The following is a 22488-nucleotide window of genomic DNA, read 5'->3' on the forward strand; positions in this document are numbered from 1 at the left end:
CTATATCTCAATTTTCAATCATATATGCATACAAAACTATTTTTGGCTCAAAAGAAATTTTAATGCAATTAGTATCAACTTGTTTGAATTTCGTAAACTTGTTTTAATCAAGCAGCCAAAATTTAATAAAGGCGTTGTACCATTGCCATCCCCTTCCCCCCTAAAATTCCGGATCTTGGGTAAGGCACCAAATACCTTGCATATCATTTCCGAACAATGGTCAGAAAATATAAATCTTTAGGGTAAATCCAGCATTTTTACAGCATCGATCTTGTAATATTTGGCATTTTATCCTTAGCATGTGGTTAATGCAGAAGTATCCGAAAATCGAATTTGCATTTTGGATACTTTTATTTATCGGTTGAACATAAAGCTACAGTTGTTGTCACATACTAAATTTCATTTATTTAAGTCACTGGGTTTTTTTAATTTCGTTTACATGCATGCCAAAGGACCGATAAGCAGAATGCCAACTCTGACAGATTTGGTTCAAAAATTGATAAGAATCTGCATTTCATATGCTAAATCTGAGTACCAAATTTTATTTATCAATCACTTTGCATTTTGTAGATAACCTATTCACTTGTACAGACAGGTTTCCTTTGAATGGATTTGATTCAAAGTGCGAAAGAAATTCGTAAATGAACTCAATCTATATATTAAATTTTTCTCAAGCTCAAAATGTTTTTGAGTTATCGTATTCACAAACATAATTGCAAATATGAGTTTCTCGGATTCAAGGAAGTCTGAAACGTAGAGATACTTTTTTTTTTTTTTTTGCAATGCATTTTTTCTGCATCTTCATATACTATGGAACTATGATGGCTTCGTGGTATATCTTTAGCTTTAAGACAAGAGCGTTGTAAGTGTGATTATCATTGTTACGTAATCTTTCTCAGTTTTCCAAATTCAACATTACTAGGTTCGTCTTAAAGGAACACTTTGTGTGGCTTTAAAGCAGGACATTAATATAAAATTATTAAAATTACCTATATGACAAATAAACAATTGTTTAAAAATTGTTTCATCGTTGAGATCACGCATTGGCTCGATTTGTGTGAGACGATAATATTTTCTGCCTTTAACTGATTAAAGAACATATTTCCCCATTGAAGTTTTGCTCTCAATAACAAATACATTTTATTAAACCTGTGAAATGAGAACTCAAAAATAGAAGTTTTGCACAAATGTAGAAATACAAAAACTTCAAAGGAAGTGAATGTGCAAAAAAAAAAAAAAGGATTGTCGCTGCTTTTTATCTGAAATGATGATCAAAGAATCTAATTTTATCAATCACTCGTCTATGCCTGCATTTTATCTTTCCTTTTTTTCTGATTTCACGGATATCTGATAGCCTTCGAATGAAAATAAAAACAATGTTGATAAAACTTTGATGTTGCTTTTATTATGCATAGTCTATACATATTTTTCAAAACAGGATTGATTTGAATCACAAAAATTAATTATTTGAAATAGATGTATGAATTTGAAAAGAGGATCTATAAAGCGATTCGCTTCTTTTTATCTGATTATTTTTATTTCTATGATTCAACTTGTAATGTAGATATATGGATCATTTTTTTTAATTATAGACAAATTTTTAAGGGTGTTAGACATATTATTCATTTATCAATAAAATATGTCTTTAGTTTGTTAAGGTAATCATTAATTGAAAAATTTAAATAACATGTATTTTTACTGCATTGAATTAAAATTTTAATAAAGCAGTTCATTTTTTATTTTATAAAGCATTTAAACTAAAATTCATTGAGTTTTTAACCCTTTCTAAGGTAATGGCAGTCATGTTTCCCACTAAATTCATCAATTAATTTTTGAAGGAAATTATACAGGTTGACATACAGAAAATTTTCAATAAGACAGAATCCTAGAAGAAAAAAAAAATAGAAAACTAACTGAAAAAAAACTGAAGTTAGAAACCTAAAAACTACAGCAGTTTATCTCACTCAAAGTGATACGTCTTGATTTTTTATTTAGTTATCAATTAACGAAATCATTAAATCAAATTAAATTTATCTGATAAGCTAAATGAATCAATTTACTTTAGCTAATTTTAATTCTAAAAATATTTTGATATAACTGTGTATAGAAAAAAATAAAGTATTAAAGAATTTTTTAATCACAAAAACATGCTTTACCTACAATTATTTTGAAATTTGAAGAAAATATTAAATTCTGGATGAATTTCTCATTTATAATATAATCTTTATTTTTTAAATATATGCTGTATCATGATATAAGCATCACATGGCGCAACCTTCATTTCTACCTATATAACAGTCACTTAGGAAAAATGCATTGATTTATAAAAATGTCTATTTATATTATATGCTTAAAAGAGGTCAGTATCTTTTGGACATTTGAACACCATGCTTTCATTCTTTACATATTTGTTTTATCAATTCATCTTTGATTTTTAAAAAATGCATATTTAACTTTTAACTATAACTTCTTAATGCAGATAAAATATGCTGCAAATATCATACCTAAACCAGTAACATTTTAGATTGGCATTGGTAATAGTATTTAGCAATAAAATAATGTATCATCATTTTAATATCTGCCTATCATGTAACATTATCATTAGACGATACTCATTTCTTTTAGGGGATAGGGGTTGTTATTGCTGATGGTATCGTTCTTTTATTTCAAATGTAACATGGAAATAGTTAACATGCAAATCAAAAAGCACACTCATGACTCCTCTATAATATAATTAAGTGAATGGATTCCTTTCTCTCCACCCCCACATCTTTCTTTCTGTAATCTTATACTTTCATAATACTTTTAAATACAAAAAACAAAAACAAAAATAAAATGGAAATTATATATACTTAATCGCAGTTAATCCTTAATGTTATAGCAGCTGCGAGTAAATAAATCGTTTATTCAGTTCAGCCTCATACATATCCTTTTATCGACAGCGTACTTGTTTATGAAACTCATACGCGATAGAAACGGATTTCTGAAAAACAGCAATTAATTCTGTCTAGCATCTTGAAAACTTTTTTTTAAACGGTTCGATTTTTTTTGCCAACTTTTCTCGGTTACTGATGATATCGCAGACACCCCACCCAAGTCAATGTAGATTTTAAATGATAAACTAAAAGAAACGGATACTTGCAAACTCCAAAACAGTTTTTAAACAAACAGCAAGCATTGAAAATTTCGGATAAATTTTCATTGAAAGTGCTTAATGCGGAAAATACTCAAATAAAGGGTCCAGTAAAAAACTTTTTAACCTCTTATGCAGATTAAATATATGATTTCAATGATATCAGTGGGAATAAAATTTATAATATTTCATTTAAGACAAAACGAATTGCAAATGCATCTTTTCGATGCTGTACTGGTATGTTGCATGTCTAACTCAAATCTAAGAAATTCAACATAATCATAACATTAACTAACCCACCATAAGTGGTAATTATTTTAAAAGTTCGCAATATACCTCAAACTAAAAGATTCATTCTATGGCATGTTCATAAATTCATATACTTAATACTCTGTAAATTAAGTAAATGGAAATTCTACAGAAAACATTCTGTAGGAAACTCCAAATTGCGATGTTTCAAAAGTAGAATTAAATAAAAAATGGATTAACCCCTAACATGGCATGCATTTCTACTATTTTTTGAAAAACAGACAACACTTTTTTATGAAATAATAATATTCTTCTTCCATCTTTGAATTCTTTGAGAAACGATAATAATTATTTAACAGTTTTAAATTAGTTTCCATTTCTTATTGTGTGAAGAGCACAAAAAAGTATTAACACAGCATATTTTAAATTCTCAGGAAATATCTTTTGAAAGTGAAAATAAAAATTTTAAATCAACATTTGAAAAATTTAAAATGTTAGAAAGATATGATGAGGTTTTAAAAAAAAACATTTTCTCAGTAATAAATCATTAGATCTCTAAGCATTTTCAGTTGTCAATAAAAAAAAACAAAAGATATATTATTTTGGAATCAACCAATAATTGGATTGTTTCGAAGGTATTCACTTATTTTTGAAATAAATAGTAATGATTTTTTGGGGGATTATCAATGAATAGTCATCAATCATATTGGCACTATTTTATTTGATAAAGATTTACTATCCATTCGGCCCTTTCATTCTCCAATTCTCAAAGAACATGTCTGGCTTAAAGAACATGACTGCTATTCGAATGGAAAAAAAATCTCCCTTCAGCTAATTTTACCTTTTCAATGATCAAGCTGAATGGATAGTAATCCAAAGATACCTAGTCAAGATTATATATAGGATAGTTTAAAACAACCTGACACGTTCCAATAACTTCAGCTCAGTAGTCAAAGATACTTGTGATCTTGTGTGATCCTGATGAACTACTATCACTTTATGCTTGGACATTCCGAGTACTTCTATTGAATGGCTTGTTTCAAATTGTTTGATTAGGCGACAGTAGCTAGTAATAAACAGTGCCCTTCCGATACGACCAACAAATCACGACTTTTTGGAGATGATATTGGTTTTTGGGATGGCTGATGACAGATCATTCGAATATTTTTCTCAACCGGGGTCAGCTCAACACTATTATAGCCGATCCATTTCTCAGCACCTGCTATCATCCATTTCAAAAAAGGATTGCCATTTCTGTCTTGTATGAACAACAAATCCATTACATCCAAACTATTTAAAATTGTCTGTTAATTTGTAAATTCCCATTATCAAATTTGGATGTCCCACACGATAGATGCGCGCATCCAAATTTAGAACCAAACATCAAATGTTGATTAATGGTTGAGTTTGACACTTCACATTTATTCTGATCTCGCTTAGTAAAGCACTAGAAAAGATTTAATGAAGTAAGTCATTCGCAAAAGAATTCTCTCCCTCTCTCTCATATTATATATAATTTATAACGTATCAAAACATTTTCCAGATAATTTATAATTTGAGAAGTCTATTTTCAAAGTAGAATATTTATTACAAAAGAAACAAATGCATTAGTAATATTTAAAATACTTTTGTTGCAGATTCATTGCACTTATTTATTCAATGACTTAGAAAAACATTCGTAAGCAACCATGTTTAAGATTCTCCATGAGTGTCACCTAAATAATACAGTTCAAAACATATAATAAACAACATCCTGGACATTTTAGAATTAGCTTTTTTAAATAAAATTGTACTTAAAATTCGAGATCTGTCAGTTTTCTTCACTTAAAATTATGTTCCGAAACAAATGAAAACAATATTTTTCCAAATACAGCATCAAATTACCTACAAATTAAAAAGTACGAATCCAACGCTTCTTTATATCAATTTCATATGAAAGTCATTACATTGGGAAAATTTATATTATAGTGTATATTCATAATTTTGAAGGAAAGTGTCAAATATATGCAAAACAAAAGAGTTAAAAATAGTTTGTAGTTAAAAATATCGCAGCATAATGTTTTAGGCCTGCTGTGCTTATTTTCATATTTTCTTTTAAATTGATACTTGTGTAACATCGATAACAAAACAAATTTATATATTTAATGTCATTGCTACATGAATAGGCAAAAATATTGTGACTAAAGCAATGAAAACTATGGAAGCAAAACAAGAATATTTTTAAAAACTTATTACAATTTTAAAAAATTACATGAAGATAAAATATTTCGTTGATGAGTTCATTTTTTTAAATTTGTAAATAATGCAAAAATGCATTTTTTGCATATGCTCCGAAATGAATGAAGAAAAATATTTAAATTAGTAATTAATTTCCATTTAAATTAAATAAATTTGAATTTTCAATTCAATAAAAATTTTGAGCATCCATTCTTAATGAGAAGCATTGATTTCAGGTTTTATTAATTGCGTGCGAAATTTTAATAATTCAAGTTTCAACGCTTTGTCCGTTCAAAGCAGTTTTAGCATCGTGCATGTAGCGACACGAATTCACAGATAGTAATCAGTCTATAAATATTAAGTTTAAAAAATTTCATGAAAGATAGCTAATAAAATTATTGTCTACTTCTAATTACCAAATATTTGTGCATGCCAATCCTGCTTGAAAAATCTAGAATATTAACGCCTATTTAATATCATTAACCACAATTTTTTCGACATCAAATCCTACTTTAAGGCAGTTTGTATGTTTATATTTATGTCTCATAATTTATAATTATGTAAAAAAAAAACAATTTTTACCTTTTTCTTCATTACTCTTCGCTTTGTACATCTTTTGTAGGTCAGCATCTGAGAATTAGCTGATAGACGGATGTCACAGACATAAACTGTATGCCCAGAAGTGAGCCAAACAAGAGCAAGAAAATGACAAATCATCAAATGAACAAGTAAGGCAAAAAACCAACTGCACCATCTTTCAAAGTATCCAAAATATGGAATGATAATTTTCCTGTTATTTTTTTCCAATTGCCAAGAAAAAATCAATTATTAAAAAATTGTTGTACAATTATTTTTTTAAGTTATCGTCTGCAAATTATTTAAATATTATAAACAGTTTATTTTCATAAAAAATTGCTTGAAATATTTTTTTTTATTTCGAGGGGAAAAAAAGTTATACAAAAGTTTATTAGCCAAATTTATATATTTTCTATTTGCCACAAATTTAATTCATATGCCAAAGCATAATAATATATTTTGCGAGGCTAGTAAAAGAGAGAGTAAACGTCACTTCTGTTATTATGCATCAATGTTTTTGGTATATATAGGAACATGATACATTATTCCAGACGTTTAAAATACATATATTGCATATAACAATACTAATTTTTTTTCAAATTACTTTTTATTGCAGCATTTATAAAAATACTTGTTACATAATCAAATTTCTAACAAAATAAACTTTAACTCATAAACTAGAAATTATTCACAAATTTCATGTTCAATCCTCTTATTACATGGGTATTAGAAAATTTATTTTCAAGAACAATTTATAATTAATACTTCTGTTTTTAAATAAAAAAAATTAATAAAAATTAATTTTTTTAATTATTAATATAAGTTTGTTCAGCATAAATTTGAAAAAAAAAAAATGTGGCCGACTTTTTTATGTGATAGAACATAATATTTTTTTACAATTTCACCAATATTGAGCCTTTATATTGTTCATTTCCGAGATTCCTGTAGACTAAATTAATGAAGTAAAATTTGTTAAAAGTTTAAAAAATGGGCACCTCACGCTAATTTGTTATATCATAAAAAATTTATTTTAATAAATTATAAAATAATGACTAAAGACTTATATAGCATTGCATTAATTCAAAAATAAGTTCAAAGCTTTGAATAAACACTGATTTAGATAATTGTCTAAATTCATCCATATATGCATAACAGCCGAGAAAAATTCTTCACTTTTACCGTTATATAATCTGAATATTAAATTTTAAAACTGGGTTCTTTTATTTTTTATATGCATAATCCGTTAAAAATTACAATATTTTTTATGATAATACTGAGGCTTAATTTATGAACTAACTTCAAGCATCTCCTCAAATAACTTTGTAATTGTTCTAAAACATAAAAACTCTATTTAAGGATTAACATTAAATCCTTAAAAGCGTCCCTCTTTTTCCATGCATTTAAAAATTTTTAAAGCTCTTTATCTCAAGATCTCTTATATTTAACAAAAGGTGTATACAGTTTTTCAGCGGTTATTCTAATTAATAATTAATAAAAAGAATTCCAAAAGTGTTTTTTTTTTTTTTTTTTTTTTTAGATTTTTATAAATACCTTTTTAAAGTAAAATATGTGCTTGTATTTACTTTACTATTTCAAAAATATTTAATTTTATTAAAAATAATAATTTTTATCATGTGAGAACATGATGTTTCCGTTACGGGGTTTTGAGTAATTGAAGGCAACGAATAATTGAAGCTCGAAATCGCGTAGGCAATGAATAAAGCAAAAATGGCAATATACATTTTCATCTGCTTTTACCAGTATTGCATTATTATTATTATTATTATGTATGCTTCTTTGAAAGCAAATGCATTTTTAAAAGGTTAATCTGCTATTAGAGACATGTGGTTTTCACCATAGTAATCCTATGGGGCTATAGAAGAACCCCCATGGAGTCATCTACTGCGCATGCGCAGATGATTTTCGTTATATCTCGTAAACTACATATGTTACAGACATGGGTTTTTCACCTTTAGGGGTCCTCTACCCTTCCCTCCCCCCCCACAAATTTTGGATCCATTACGCATGCGCAGTACGGGTTTTGCTTAATATTGGTTCAATCAATGTCGGATCGATACCATAGAGTTCCTATGTGTCTCGGGATGTCGATGACGTCAACTTCCGGTCAGATTGGAAGTTGTTATATCTCAGATTCTATGCAACATAGAGACGAGTGCTACCCGTCTAAACACTCGTCTCGATGAACAGAGTCGAACGTATTTTACCGAAACTCTGGTCTCGATAGGGTCCGAGATCGGGTCTCGAAATTTACAAATTCGAGTTAGAGTTACATTGCATTTGGTCATATCGTTGGATAGTACTTTCCGAAATGCACGTAACGATACGAGTTTCACGTTGTTACTCCAAGTGATTAGCGAATTACGGGCTCTCAAAATTGTAAAAATTTGAATTTTCGAATGAACGAATTTTCGATTTCGTTTTTGCAAAAACTTTCTTTACGACTGACATCGATAGACTCTACTGGATGTTCTCTATCAAACGATACCACATTTACGTCGTTTATGTTATTAGGAGCAAAGAAACGGAAACGAGAACGGAAAAAGAACCTGATGAAGCTCGAAATCCCGTAAGCAATGAATACATCATAAATGGGGCGTCCTAAGCTTTCTCTCGATAAAGCCTTGCAAAGAAAAAAAGGGAATGAAAGAGCAAACAGAGGCTAAAACAAAACCTGCAATCAAACCTTCAGAGACAAAACCTTCAATCAATAAAAACGTATGATGAAAATTTAAAATTAGAAGCTGATCGAATTAAACATGAAAGTAAATAGCTTTACAACGGGGACGAAGAAAGCGTGAACGTATGCAGTGCGTTGCAGATTCTCAATCGCAACACTCAACTTCAAACACAGAACGCATAACGCATCCATTTGGATTCTGAATCACAACCGTCAACGTTCAACGCAAAACGTCTTCGTTTCGATTCTGAGTTTCAAATATCGCTTTCCAGCTCTAAGCAATTCATCGAAAAAAATGTTCTCACGTGATAACTTGAAATTTGCGATAGCAGATTTCAATTTTTTTTTTTTTTTAATAATAATCCTTTTAGATAAAATGCCTTAGGTAAAATATATCTGTAGTTATATCAGTGTATATCCGTAGGTTAACGGTGATTTTATATCAAGAAAAATTCTAACATACCTACGTTAGATAGAGTATTTTGTGTTTAATTTTTTCATCATATAATGGAGAAAATCGTTTTGAACATATTTTTCGGTGATCAGTTGGGTCCAAAAATGGATAAATATCTACAATTTTGGTTGCAAAACTACATGCCAAATCTAATTTATTTTACTCATTTCTTTTTCACTTACAAACGAATGGACAGACACCCCAGCCGCAAATTAGCAAATTTTCTATAAAATTTCTTACAAATAAATTTTGGTTATACATCATATACCAAATTTTATTTTTTCAAATCTTTCCATTTTTTAATTGTCGCGGTCACAGACTAATTTTAAAAAATGGTGTTTACAGATAACTTATTGTATTTTTCACGATTATATTTGCATACATATTTATAAGAGAATAAAAATTAAATTTTCCTTTCTCAAAACAACATACATAAAAAAATGCACTTTCATTGTAAAAATTCAAAAAAAAAAAAAAAATAGAAAAATGATTCATTTTGCAATAATCAAAATATAAATTTTTCTATATTTCAAAATTTTTTTTTAACATTCAAAAATATTTTTAAATCTTTTAGTTTTTGGCTGATATCTATTATTTTTTCAAAATAGGAAAAAAACTGCATGAATTATCGTCGAATAAAAAAAAAGCCAAATCAACATTTTTGGAATCTTCTATTTACATAAATGAAATATGATCGCAATAACAGATAGAGTAATTAACAGAGTATAGATAGAGTATTTATCTTAGAGTATTTAACAGCAATAAATATTTATAAGATTATATAAAATAATAAATCTTTTTAGAACACTTATTGTAAATATTCATAAAAAGAAAACAATTCTATTAGATGAATTAAATATCTGACGTTGCAATTAATTATAACTTAGAGAAAATTCCAAATTAATCAGTCCTGAATTAATTGAGATTGGAAAAATTTACTTTGGACTAAGGAGCCGATTGCCTCAAAAGATACTGCGCAGAGAAGTAAGTAGCTTTACTATGTCACTGGAATTAAAGGGGAAATATTCGTACACTTATTAATAATGCAAAACAGATTTAGATTTTTTTATTTTAAAAAATTATCGAGATTAATGAAACTAAAACCTTTCTTCCCCGTTTAATTTCCTAGACTATTACTAGAAAATTCATTGAAGAATGTTACTCATATTAGAATGTTATTTATTCTAGAATGCTATTTATTAAAAGACTTTTTCGGTTCTTTTTTTTATTGAAATGCTATTCAGGTCTTTTTTAGAAACAATTAAAAATAATTTTAAACTTTAATCAAAATATTTTTGTTACAAATTATTCTTTCGAATAGTCGACAAAATACTGCAATATTAATCTTCAAGATAACAATGAAAATTCATTACATTTATTCAAAGTTACATTGCATAACAGACCTTAATGAATTTCATTAGAATTACATTTTATTTACATTTAACATGCGCAAAAAAAAAAATTATTTTCGATTCAAGGAATTTCAAACTTACTTCGAAATAAAATGAATTAAAATAAACGAATGTTAAATTAAAATAATTAGTTATACACTTAAAGTTGATTCAGTAATGTCATTACCGGAATGAAAACATGTTCTTACATAAAAATTATTCCACAAATGTTTAAATCTGAAGTTTTGCGAATTACCAGTTACAATGAACGATTGGCTGAACTGAATCGAAAGAGTAATTGCATTGGAATACAAACACAGTTGTACAAAACAATTAGCAGTAAAGTTTCTTAAGCAAACTTAAAGCCTTGTCAGCGCACCTTTTGTGTAATAATTACATCCTTGTGTACAAGGCAGTCGTTTTCACCACTGCATTTGCGAATCGACTCAAAAAAGTGAAGTTTATATTTAGGAGAACATTTTCGCCCCAAATTCATCGCACTTTTTAATTTCTTGCTTGAATCGTTTACGATTCGGAAATTCATTAAACACTTTAATGGATATTTTTAAATAAAATGAGCAGATATTATAGATTAATGCTGCATTCAAAGATGGCATCCGAGAGCATTTAAAAGTTTAGTTATCATTAATAACAGTTCAATGCTTTGTTTTATGAATGGGATAAAAGTTAAAAATAAATTTGGTATAATACTTACGTGAGAAATAAATCAATTTTTTTAAACAAGAAATAATATATTTTCTAAATATAGGTCAGATAGCCTTCGCCAAAATATTATTGACAAAGAAAATAAATCAGAGTATTAAGCTAAATTTTTAAAAACTTCATTTGAGCATATTTATTACTATAGTTGCATTATTTTTATAATATCACAGCAAATAGAATCAATATCACATTTAGATTGTTACGTTTCTATTCCGTTACATGATTTCTAACTTAAGTTTAACATTTCGGTTTCAAATATTTCGATATTTGAAATTGAAGATATGTTTTAATGCACTATTTGTATAGAAAATTAAGGGTTTTCAACAAATATTTTAATTAGAAATGAGAAATATTAACAACTGTTGACAGCAGACTGTTATTTACCATTTTCGACAAAAATATCTTAGGTTAGCTTTCGCAGTAATTGAAATATTTTCATAAATATCCTTTTTCAATTATATTGGATCTCATTTGAATACCATTAAATTTATAAATTAAATAAAATAGAAAAATGATGAAAAAAAAGATATTTTAATTACAAAAGCATTTTAGTGGCATACAGAGAAAATAAAATTTCCATTGTTTCAAAGCATTAAAATATAAACTCTATTCAATGAATGATAATGATGTGAAAATATGCAATAAAGAGCTGTTTTCCTTCAAGAATTATTATTCTCTAAACTCACAAATGTTTTTTAATGCGTTGTTCCAAAATTTACCATAAATATTTAATGTAAGCGCTTTATCTTTAAACATTCAATAGAATTCATTTAAATGGCGTTATAATCGTGTGCTAATCGTCACTGCATATGTTATCTAAAAATAACTTGCACATTGTCTTAACATGTGATGTAATATGTCCATTTCTATGCTTCAAAATGCGCAATGTATTTAAAATTAAGCATGCACTGAGCATTTGATCGTATCATATTAATATGAATCAATGGATACCATAATCACTTGGTTCTCAAATATAAAATTTGCAATTCTTTTTATTTCATTCATTCTATAATGAATAAGCATTTTTTTATAATACAATTTTATATAACAAATTGCAAATATTGGCTTGGTATTATAAAAATAATATAATACCAAACATTTGTCAGGAGATCTTCTTCCTAATTAGTTACTTATTTTAAAATATAGAGTTAATATCAAAGAAAAAGAAACGGGCCTAATTTTTAGATTAATATTACCACCAATAATCCCATTAAGGCTTAGCAATAAAGGATACATTGAAATAATTTAATGATTAAAAAAGTTTATAAAATATATATTTGAGTAATTCTGTGCTTTCTTAGAAATTCTAGATATCTTGACTTACGAATAATAAAACAAAAACTAAACAAAACGGCTAAATAGGAACTTTATGTAATTAAGAGTGAAAAGATCTATAAGTGCTCCGATGCAAAATTGCATCATTTACATTTTAATTTTTAATTATATTCTTAATTATTTCATTATGAATTATTTAAAAAAAATCAGTGATTTTCTACATTGATATGACGAAGGAAATAATTTCAATAAAAAATTAAATTTATTATTGAATTATTTTAATTTTGTAAATTAATTAAGTTTTTCGTAATTAATGTGTATTCATTTTCTTATTTTATTTATACAGAATTATAAAACAGCTAGTTGAACATTTAAAAATCAAATAGCAAAGAATGACAAAGAATGAATATTACTGAATATTTAAAAATATATTGGATTTCTCTCCGTTACTTTAAAAAACTTGTTTAATTGATAATTCTTTCAATCTTTTTTTTTATTGAATAAGCTGCACTGTGGAATCATTTAATCTATATCTATCTATACTTATAATAAAGCTCAATGTGTGTGTGTGTGTGTGTGTGTGTGTGTTGGCGCTCTACAGGCCAGGTCATTTGACATAAAGCTACCAAATTTGGTACATGTATACCTTAGAGGTCGGGAATGTGCACCTGGGGTCCCTTTTTTTGAAATTTTAATTAGAATTTTAATTATTAATTAAAAACTAACTTTCCCGCCAAAAAAATCTTCCATTTTCCCCACCGCCAACTTTTTCGCCAAAATAATCTTCCATTTTCCCCAACGCCAAATGATTTAGGCTTTCGTTCTTTTTTTCTCCCAACAGTAATGAGGCTAGGGTTAAGATTTTTCGGCGGATTATTTCAAACGATTCTGTTTATTTTCTTAATGTTTTATGCATTTAAAATTAAACATTGTTAATTAATCCATGTTTCAGATTCATTCTGAAGTACTTTTGAATTAAAATAACACAGAATAAAGGAAATTAAAAATGTCTAATCTGCATAACGTTACCCCTACTGGCGTAGAAAAACTCACGCATTTGCGTTACCGTAAAAGGCGAAGAAAATTCACGCATGCGCATTGTTTTCTGACTGTTGACATGGCAACCAACGGATGATTTAAATTATTTTTAGGTTAGTTGTATGCTTTTGTAAGTAAATTGTATTTATGTTAGTTATATATTTTTTGAATATGCTTATAGTTTTAAGTACATCGTTTTTAAGTAGTTTTTTTTAACCTTTTTACAATGATTTAAATTATTTTTAGGTTAGTTGCATGCTTTTGTAATTAAATTGTATTTATGTTAGTTATATATATTTTTTATATATGCTTATAGTTTTAAGTGCGCCGTTTTTTAAGTAGTTTTTTTTAACCTGTTTTCAATGATTTAAATTATTTTTAGGTTAGTTGCATGCTTTTGTAATTAAATTGTATTTATGTTAGTTATATATATTTTTTATATATGCTTATAGTTTTAAGTACATCGTTTTTTAAGTAGTTTTTTTAGACCTGTTTTCGATCGATTATTTTAAACGATTCATTTTATTTTCTTAGTGTTTAATGCATTTAAAATGAAACATTGTTAATGAATCGATCCATTCATGATGAACCTGAGAAAATTTTGTTGACAAATTCTTGAGATATTACATAAATTAAGAAAGATATTCTTTAGTGCCCATAAAGTTTAAACGCTCAGTGACTCTATTATCAGTAATCATATTATTAAAAAAATGCTTTGTTTCAGTAAAAAAATATTATTATATTAATTGCAGATTAATCCTTTACACTTTAATTTAAAGCATAAATTCTACGAGGGGTAACAGAAAATTAGAGAGATACATATCACGTTATGACTGAAGGCCTTTATAATATTACGAGTGAATTATATGACTATCAAAATTTGAAGTTTTAAAATATTTTGCTGAACAATCTATTAAAGTTGGAATTGCATAAAATATTTAATTATTAAAATTTTGACGAACATTAAGATTGGCGAACCGGCTGGTCGCCAAAGGCGGCTAGTAATTATATAAACATGATTTTTTTAATAAAACATCATAAAATCAAATTTATGAAAATTCATGATGAAAAAAGAATACACATTTTTCTTAACCCTATCAAACGAAACAAAAAAAAAGCATTTACATCTAAATTATCAAAAGAAAAAGAAATATACATCTAAATTTTTAAAGCAGTCTGGAAAAATATCAACTATCAAAACATAATTATGTTTTCAATTTTTCAGCAGATATTCAAGAGGAAATATTTTTAAATGAATAAATTCAATCAAATAAAAGTAAAAATATTACATTTAAGCTGCTAAGAGATATTTACATTCTTTAACTTATTCTCTTTTGTTTTTCCGTTCTTTAATTTTGTGAGGGACATATGCTTTTTGTTTATTCGCATAAACAGTTTAATTCCCAGTCAAGTTACATTTTAAAATGTTTGTATACACAAAATAATTTTTCATAAAAATTGCCACTTTTGTTTTAATTTCAGCTATTATTTTTACGATATTTTTATAAAAAGTAGATTTTTAAAAACACTTTTTATGTTGCATGTTTTTATTAATTAACTAAATCGAAAGAAAAGTCGATTACACAGATCATTTCCCAAACATTACATCATCACTAGTCCCTAAATCCTAATTTAATTATATTTATTCGTATTAAAAATATCGTAAAAATAATGGTTGAAGCTAAAACAAAAGTAGAAATTTTTATGAATCATTTTCTTGCGCATATAAAAACATTTTAAAATACAACTGGACTGGGAATTAAACTATTTATGCAAGTAAACAAAAAACATATGGCCTCTCCACAAAATTAAAGAATGGAAACTCAACATCGAATGAGTTAAAGAATGTAAATATATGTTACCAGCTCAAATGTAATATTTTTAATTATTTGACTGGATTTATTTATTTAAAGGTATTTCATGTCTTTAATATCTGATGACAGATTGAAAACTCTCTAAAATCACTTTCTATGCTGCATGTTTTTCTCAGTCGACTAAATCAATGGACAAATCGATCTATTACACATATCATATTCACTAGTGTTTAAATCCTAATTTAATTATACATATTCGCTAATTGAACATCTTTCACGGTCATTTCGGTGGGAAAACACAGAATCTGCGCTATTGGTATTAATTGTAGTTCGCAGAAATCTCTTTGACGATGCGGCCTTTCTGAAATTTTCCATCAGTCACTGCTAATTAGCTAAGTTCTCCGCATCCAAAAGGCGTGAAAGGAATCAAAAAAGGGAGAGAGAAACTCTAATATCACAGAGACGAATCGTCAACTTCTATGAAAGCTCAAATATTGGGGATTAGAAGTTAAAGTAATCAATTATTCTTCTAACGTAGCATAGATAATTACCAGTTCTGTTCTGATTAATTCATGCATCTTTAAGAGAAAGAGAGAATTCATTTATATATTTATTTGTATATTTATCAGGAATATGTATATAATACAATTATTTATAATTCCCAAAATGTCTCGAATTATTTATGGAAGCCTTTTTTTACACACATTGCTATTCTTATCTTACATTAATATATTTTAAAGTTTCTGAAGGTAAAGAAAAACTTAATTTTTTCGAAGCAAATAATTAAGAAACTTAAATGAGTCAAAATTATAGATAAAGGAGGGAAAAATTATAATCAAAGGGCTATCTTAATAAAATTTTTCTTCATTTTATAAGAAAAACTGGTTTCAACCCTAAGTAAAATAAATTGTTAGTTCTGAGAAAGAATGGGAAATGATGCTCAATTTAATATGAAAAGAATGTTTTGCTAAATTTTAAAAGAATGCAGTTTTGTTTATTTTATGTTAAAAAAAACTATTCACTATTTTAAGATAATTAAAATCTAAACTATTAAGATTAATAATAAAAATCAAAAAATAATTTTTGGATCATTAAAGTCATTTTCTATTTGTTTAAAAGAATAAACTTTATTTTAATTCAAGGGGAAAAAAATTCCAATTTCCTTCGAAAGAAATAAAATTTCAGTTTACTTCGCAACAGAAATTACAGATCAGTTTATTCTATATAAGACAAAAATGTTAGTTGCATAGGAAAATTCCGGCTCTGCTTTATTTAATTATACACAAAAGAATTCAAAAATGAAATTTGAATTTCTATTTATTGATTTCATTTTCCAATTTCTTTTATTTAGCTGTTTTTTGGAACATTAGATGTTATTCTTCAGTATTAATTTAAATTACTAGCTCTTTTTTTTTTCTTTCAGTAATCGATATGTTATGTAATCGATAATATTATAAGATAAAAATTGAGTAACATATATGTTAGGCAGAATGGCATGAATCAGTGTTATTTCGAGACAGATCAAAAGAAATTAATAACAACTAGCATTATCAAAAACAATGATAAAACCTTTCAATTAAATACAAACGATTAAAAACACAGAATTGCATACATATATACATAATGCATACATATATAAATTATCAATTTTCACGAAGCTGCATAGCATTGAAAAGGTAGACATTTGTAAGACTTCGAATTATTTTCCAAACTATAATTGAATTTTAAAATGATAAACGTGATTGTATGACAGATAAATCTGATGAAATAATAAATATTCTTCGGAAATTAATAATCATTAAACAAGACAAAATTAAATAAACCTTGATGATCTTACAAAAAAGATCATTGCGTTTTTGTAATCGCACACAGCTGTCATGTCTCACAAAAGATTCTGCCAAAGGACGATCAATGGCAACAGGTGGTTTCGAGTCGAAAAACGGGAATAAAAAAAAGAACAATAATAATAAAAAAAAGAACAACGGTGAGGACTAGATGCCCAGGGTATTAAACCATTCTTCCTTGACAGGTTTTCTTGGTATTTTCAGTTCTTGGTTTTAAAGTACGCAGTAAGTTAAAAAAGAAAAAAAAATCAAGTAAAATTTTGTTCTTACGCAAACTGAATGGTAAACATTAGACAAAAGATAAGAAAACTGCCACTAGTCGGCTGATAATTCCGTTGCATAGTCTTCAAGACTAGTTTCTCTCTTTTTTTTTTTACTTCCGTCAATAGATTCTTAAGTAAATCTTTGTTCAATCAGAAGTGATAAAGAAAAGTCGGGAAGACACGAAAGAAAATTTTCGGATAAAATCAATTATTTTTTTTAAGCAAAGAAAGCGATAAGCGAATGCCGCTATCGTAAATTTCACAGTATAAGTTTTACTTTCTCGAGTCATTAAATTCTGAATGTCAAAAAACTAACTCTTGTTTAGAATCCTTTTCTTTTTAAGAGCATTGCATTGCATTGCATCAACTTTGACTTTTCGACTTGCTAAGTTCAGAAATTGATTTTTTTTTAAAAATTGTATAAAAACTATGCATGTGATGTTTCTTCTCGGAGATATTTTATTTTTTACAAAAATTATTATATATATCAGATTTCCTTTACTAAAATTGCAGAAAATACTACACATGAAAAGTTTTAATTTTTAAAGCAATTTAAAGATACTAAGTATAATGCAAAGGAAGATACTTTTCATATTAGAAAATTAAAACACAAAAATTGACGCAATTAGTTTTACCAGCTGAATTGAGCTCAAAATACAAACATGGTGACAGCATTCAGATAATAAAGAATTATGGTACTAGAATACTTTTCGCTAATAAAATTTATAAGAGATAACCAAATAAAGCCAAAATGAAAAATTGTGAGTCCAATTCAATTTAGAGCTAAAAGCCATGATGCAATATTCATTTTACAAAAACTCCTTTTTACAATATATCAAATTAAAAAGCACATAAAATATTTAAGTCATTCATAATAAGCATCAAATCAATATTAAATCGCAAAAGTATTGGTTGTTAGACATCTTGCATTTAGAAATCGCATATAATTTCATAATTGTTAAAACATATCAAGTACTATTAACCCTTTGCACTAAAATGGCGACTCTCATTCACCATTCAAGATGGTGCATCATTTTAACGTTTTATTTCTTTAATTAAAAAGATGCAAATTAAAAGGGAGAATTCAACTTAAAACAATTATATATATTTCGGAGCAATAACCAAGAATTTGCATTAGGTGAATAATTATGCATCGAATTACTTTACCGAGTGCAAAGGGTTAAAATACTCTGTAATATATTATTCATGCCACTCTTTAAAATTTATGCACTTAAAATTTCTGTTTAAAGGATACCTAAGAATGGTAAAAAAATCATTTTAAAAAATAGATGCACTTAGAATTTTTTTTTTCTTTTGTAAATTCTACACTTATTACGGATATTTTTTATAAAGCTTACCTGATAAGCAAAGGAGTGATGAACACCCTTGTTGCTCCCTCCTAATGCTGGTAGCGACGTCCGTCGTAACTTGTATGCATTGTATATGGTATTGTTTGACGTTCTTCTTCTTCTTGGTGTAGACAGCTTCAATTCCGACAATATTTGGGTAATCATAAACGTCTCGAAGTATTTGGCTGCAATAGTGCCTGCCAAAATACTTGCATAGCACAGGACAGTCCTTACATTATCTGGAAACCACGGCAAACAGGCCCACAAGAAAAGCCTACTTCCAGCATACAAAGCCATGGTTGATTCTTGACCAACACCTGCACATGTCAAGAAAATTATGGCAAAGTGGATTATGGACCATATTCCAAATCCACTTGAGACAGAACCTCCAACAACTTCTGCAAGCACATTGGCACATAGCAAAAAGTGGGACATTTTATCAGTCAGCTGATTTCGGTAAAAGACCGAGTGCCAGAAGTGGACACCGGCCACAGCCAAGAACGGAAGGGCCGCTCCGATAGTATCGGCTGAGTCGAAAAGCCATACTAAGAAAAGAACGGAAAGACCGATTCCGATCTTAACCGGCAAAGGGTTAAAGTACTTGGAAAGTAATGAACTGAAGATTGTTGCTTTTTTCTGGACTGGTCCAGGGTTTTTGGCGTATCCGTTGTTGGGTTTGTCCTGCATGTCCCAGAAAGTAACGTTTAGTTTGAGAGGTGTCGACATTACACAGCAGCCCCCGACGCAAAAAAATCAGACGGACGCCCCCACAGGTCAGCCCGATTCGTTTTTGTTTATCAACAAATGCGATATTATCTCAGGGAAAGTGTTGATGCGATCAACTCGTTTCATACCAAGGAGCTAACTCGTGCGTGACAAGCACTGCCGAAGAACCGACCTCCTCGTGTCGTGGAGCATGCTGGGAGGTCTGTCTGGATTCCTCGCTCTGATTGGTCGGCGGCGGCGCTACGCATCGCGTAACGAAAACAGTTCCGCTGCTTCTGACACATGTTGCTCTCTTAAAAGCTTAAAGAAAAAGGAGAGAGAAAAAAAGGGATTAATCGAGTCGTCAATGGATGTGACAGACGAATATCGTTCTTCCTCTTAAAGCATTTTTTATGAACTTCGAACGAAGGGAGTGGGAGCTATTTGCAGAATTGCAAAGCGCCTCGCATATCAATATTCAAGACGCGGTTCTTTTGTTTATATCGATTTTCCGCAGAAGGAAGTCATTTGCTTTGCTAATTTACTTTTTTTATGGAGTTGATTACCCATTAAAAAGACTGTTTTATGCCGATTTATCTTTTTTTATGATGTTTTTTGAAACAACGATATTGATTCTTTTCTCCCCGAGTTTGTTGGATCAATCAATTAATTCATTTATACCGTAATAAAGGCCGCGTTCCAAAGCTTAATTGATAAGCTGGATATTAAAATAAATGGAAACTCAAGCCTTCTCTTTTTTTTTTTCTATGCATTCTGACATTTGATTTTTTTTATTAAAGTTTTGAAGACCATTCTTTGAAAATGAAAGCTTTAGTAACCTTTTTTGTTGTTCTTGTTTTTAATAAATATTAGTGTGAAAGTAATATGAAGAACATAAGCCCGGTAAATAAGCATTGAATCCAAGTTTATATCTCTGAATAATTGTAAAATTTTAGCTTGAAACTCTAAACCTCTCCTAAATACAAAAATTCTCTATTTATTATTTTTATTATATGTCAATGGAATTCATATACTGGATAAAATGATGCAAACATATCTTGAACAGTCCAGGCATGTTCAAGATACATGTTCAAATGCATTTGTTCAATTCGAATTAACAATTGAACAAATGCATTTGAATTGCAAATGTTTCCAGATTTTTTGGTAATCTAAATCAAAATCAGTTTATTACCAATGGATTTTATATATTATATTTCCAAATAAAAAATATTTGTGTTTTGAATAGCAAAATTATTATTCTATATGATCTATACGAATACTTCAAACGTTTATCTTTAACGTATTTAATGTAACGGAATTTGAATGTTTTTCACGAAGATACTTTTTAATAAAAATGAAAACAAAACAAATTCAAATAATGCAAATTTCCATTTAAACGTAATGATTGATAGAATTTCGAATTTTTAATGAACTAATTACTTAACAAGCATCTTTTCTCAGCTAATTCTTAGAACTGTGTTAAAAATGTGTGCTTTGTAATCTCGAATAATATTTGGAAATTTCTGTTTATTTAGCCTAACAAAAATGTTTAATAAAATAACTATCTTACTTATTTTTTACAATTTTGGCAATCTGAGCCTTTTCATCAAAGGATTTTGCAGGCAAGCTTCCACCGCACCTCGTCGAGCAAATTCGTAAAATTTTCTACTATAAATAAAATAAAATGCAACAATTTTACATTTAATAATTATAGGTCACAAATTATTGTATGTTAAAATATATTCGCATCAAAATTATTCTAAAAGTTGTATACAATCATAATACATACTAAATCTCTTTTAAAACAAGTTACTTAAACTTTTCTATTGTTACTCCTTTTCGTCTAAAAACAATTTTGAATACCCATTCATTGCAACCTTTTTTTCCATCCCCTGTAACATAAATAATCAAATAATTTCTCATTAAAAATGTAACAATTTTTTATAACTTTTTATTGTTTTAGGTGGAGTCCAGTACTCCAGACACTGACATATTGTAATCTGTATAAATTCCAGCACTTATTAACCATCTACTAAACCAGCGAGAGTGGTCTCTCCGAAACTTTCTCGCATACTCTCTAATAAATGTGTTCTTATATTACTAATCATACGTATGTCAATTGCGAATGATATTACTAAAAAGCCTAATAGTATGCGCTGTTTCGAGATTAATCATTGGAATGCGATTAATACACAAGCACCAAAAAACAACTGTATATTTTGGAAGATTTTTTTTGAAGGGAGAGGGGGGGATGAATTGATTGAAACCAAAATTTAACTAAGAACTACAATGGCAATCACATGATCAAGTACCAAATTTCATTAATTTAAGTTATTGCATATTTCAGTTATTATTTTTGGATGCATGCGAAAATATAAACGAACATAAAGTCAACGCATCGACAGACTAAGTTGAAAATTTGTTGAAAATCTATACTTCAAATGCTAAAGATGGGAACCAAATTTCATTTACCTAGTGTTTTGCTGTAGAATTATTGCATTTGTATGCATGCAAAAATTAAAACCGACATACATATATCAAATCTAGTCCATCCATCTAGTTTAAACTGTTTTTGATTTATCGTGTCCAAAGACAGACGAATAGATCTAGTTCCAAAAATGTGCTTTCCCGATTCAAGGAACTCTTAAAAGTGGAGATCCGCCAATATTCGAGATTGGAGATTAGAATATTTCGAATGCGAGAAAGCGAAAGAGACACATTAGAAAGAAGGGAAAGAAAGTAATAATTACGACCTCAAG

At 28.2% G+C, this 22488-nt stretch overlaps 1 protein-coding gene across 1 annotated transcript in view; it reads right to left on the reverse strand.

The window, feature by feature from the left end:
- Positions 1-19886, reverse strand: part of LOC129978693 (cGMP-inhibited 3',5'-cyclic phosphodiesterase 3A-like) — a 679937-nt gene extending 660051 nt beyond the window's left edge. The window contains exon 1 of the mRNA XM_056090656.1: positions 19034-19886. Coding sequence (XP_055946631.1) covers positions 19034-19750 — 717 coding nt within the window. The 5' untranslated portion in view covers positions 19751-19886. The remainder of the gene's footprint in view (positions 1-19033) is intronic.
- Positions 19887-22488: the final 2602 nt, after the last annotated feature.

The sequence above is a fragment of the Argiope bruennichi genome, chromosome 1 (genome assembly GCF_947563725.1).
Source record: "Argiope bruennichi chromosome 1, qqArgBrue1.1, whole genome shotgun sequence".
In the NCBI taxonomy this organism is placed as follows: domain Eukaryota; kingdom Metazoa; phylum Arthropoda; class Arachnida; order Araneae; family Araneidae; genus Argiope; species Argiope bruennichi.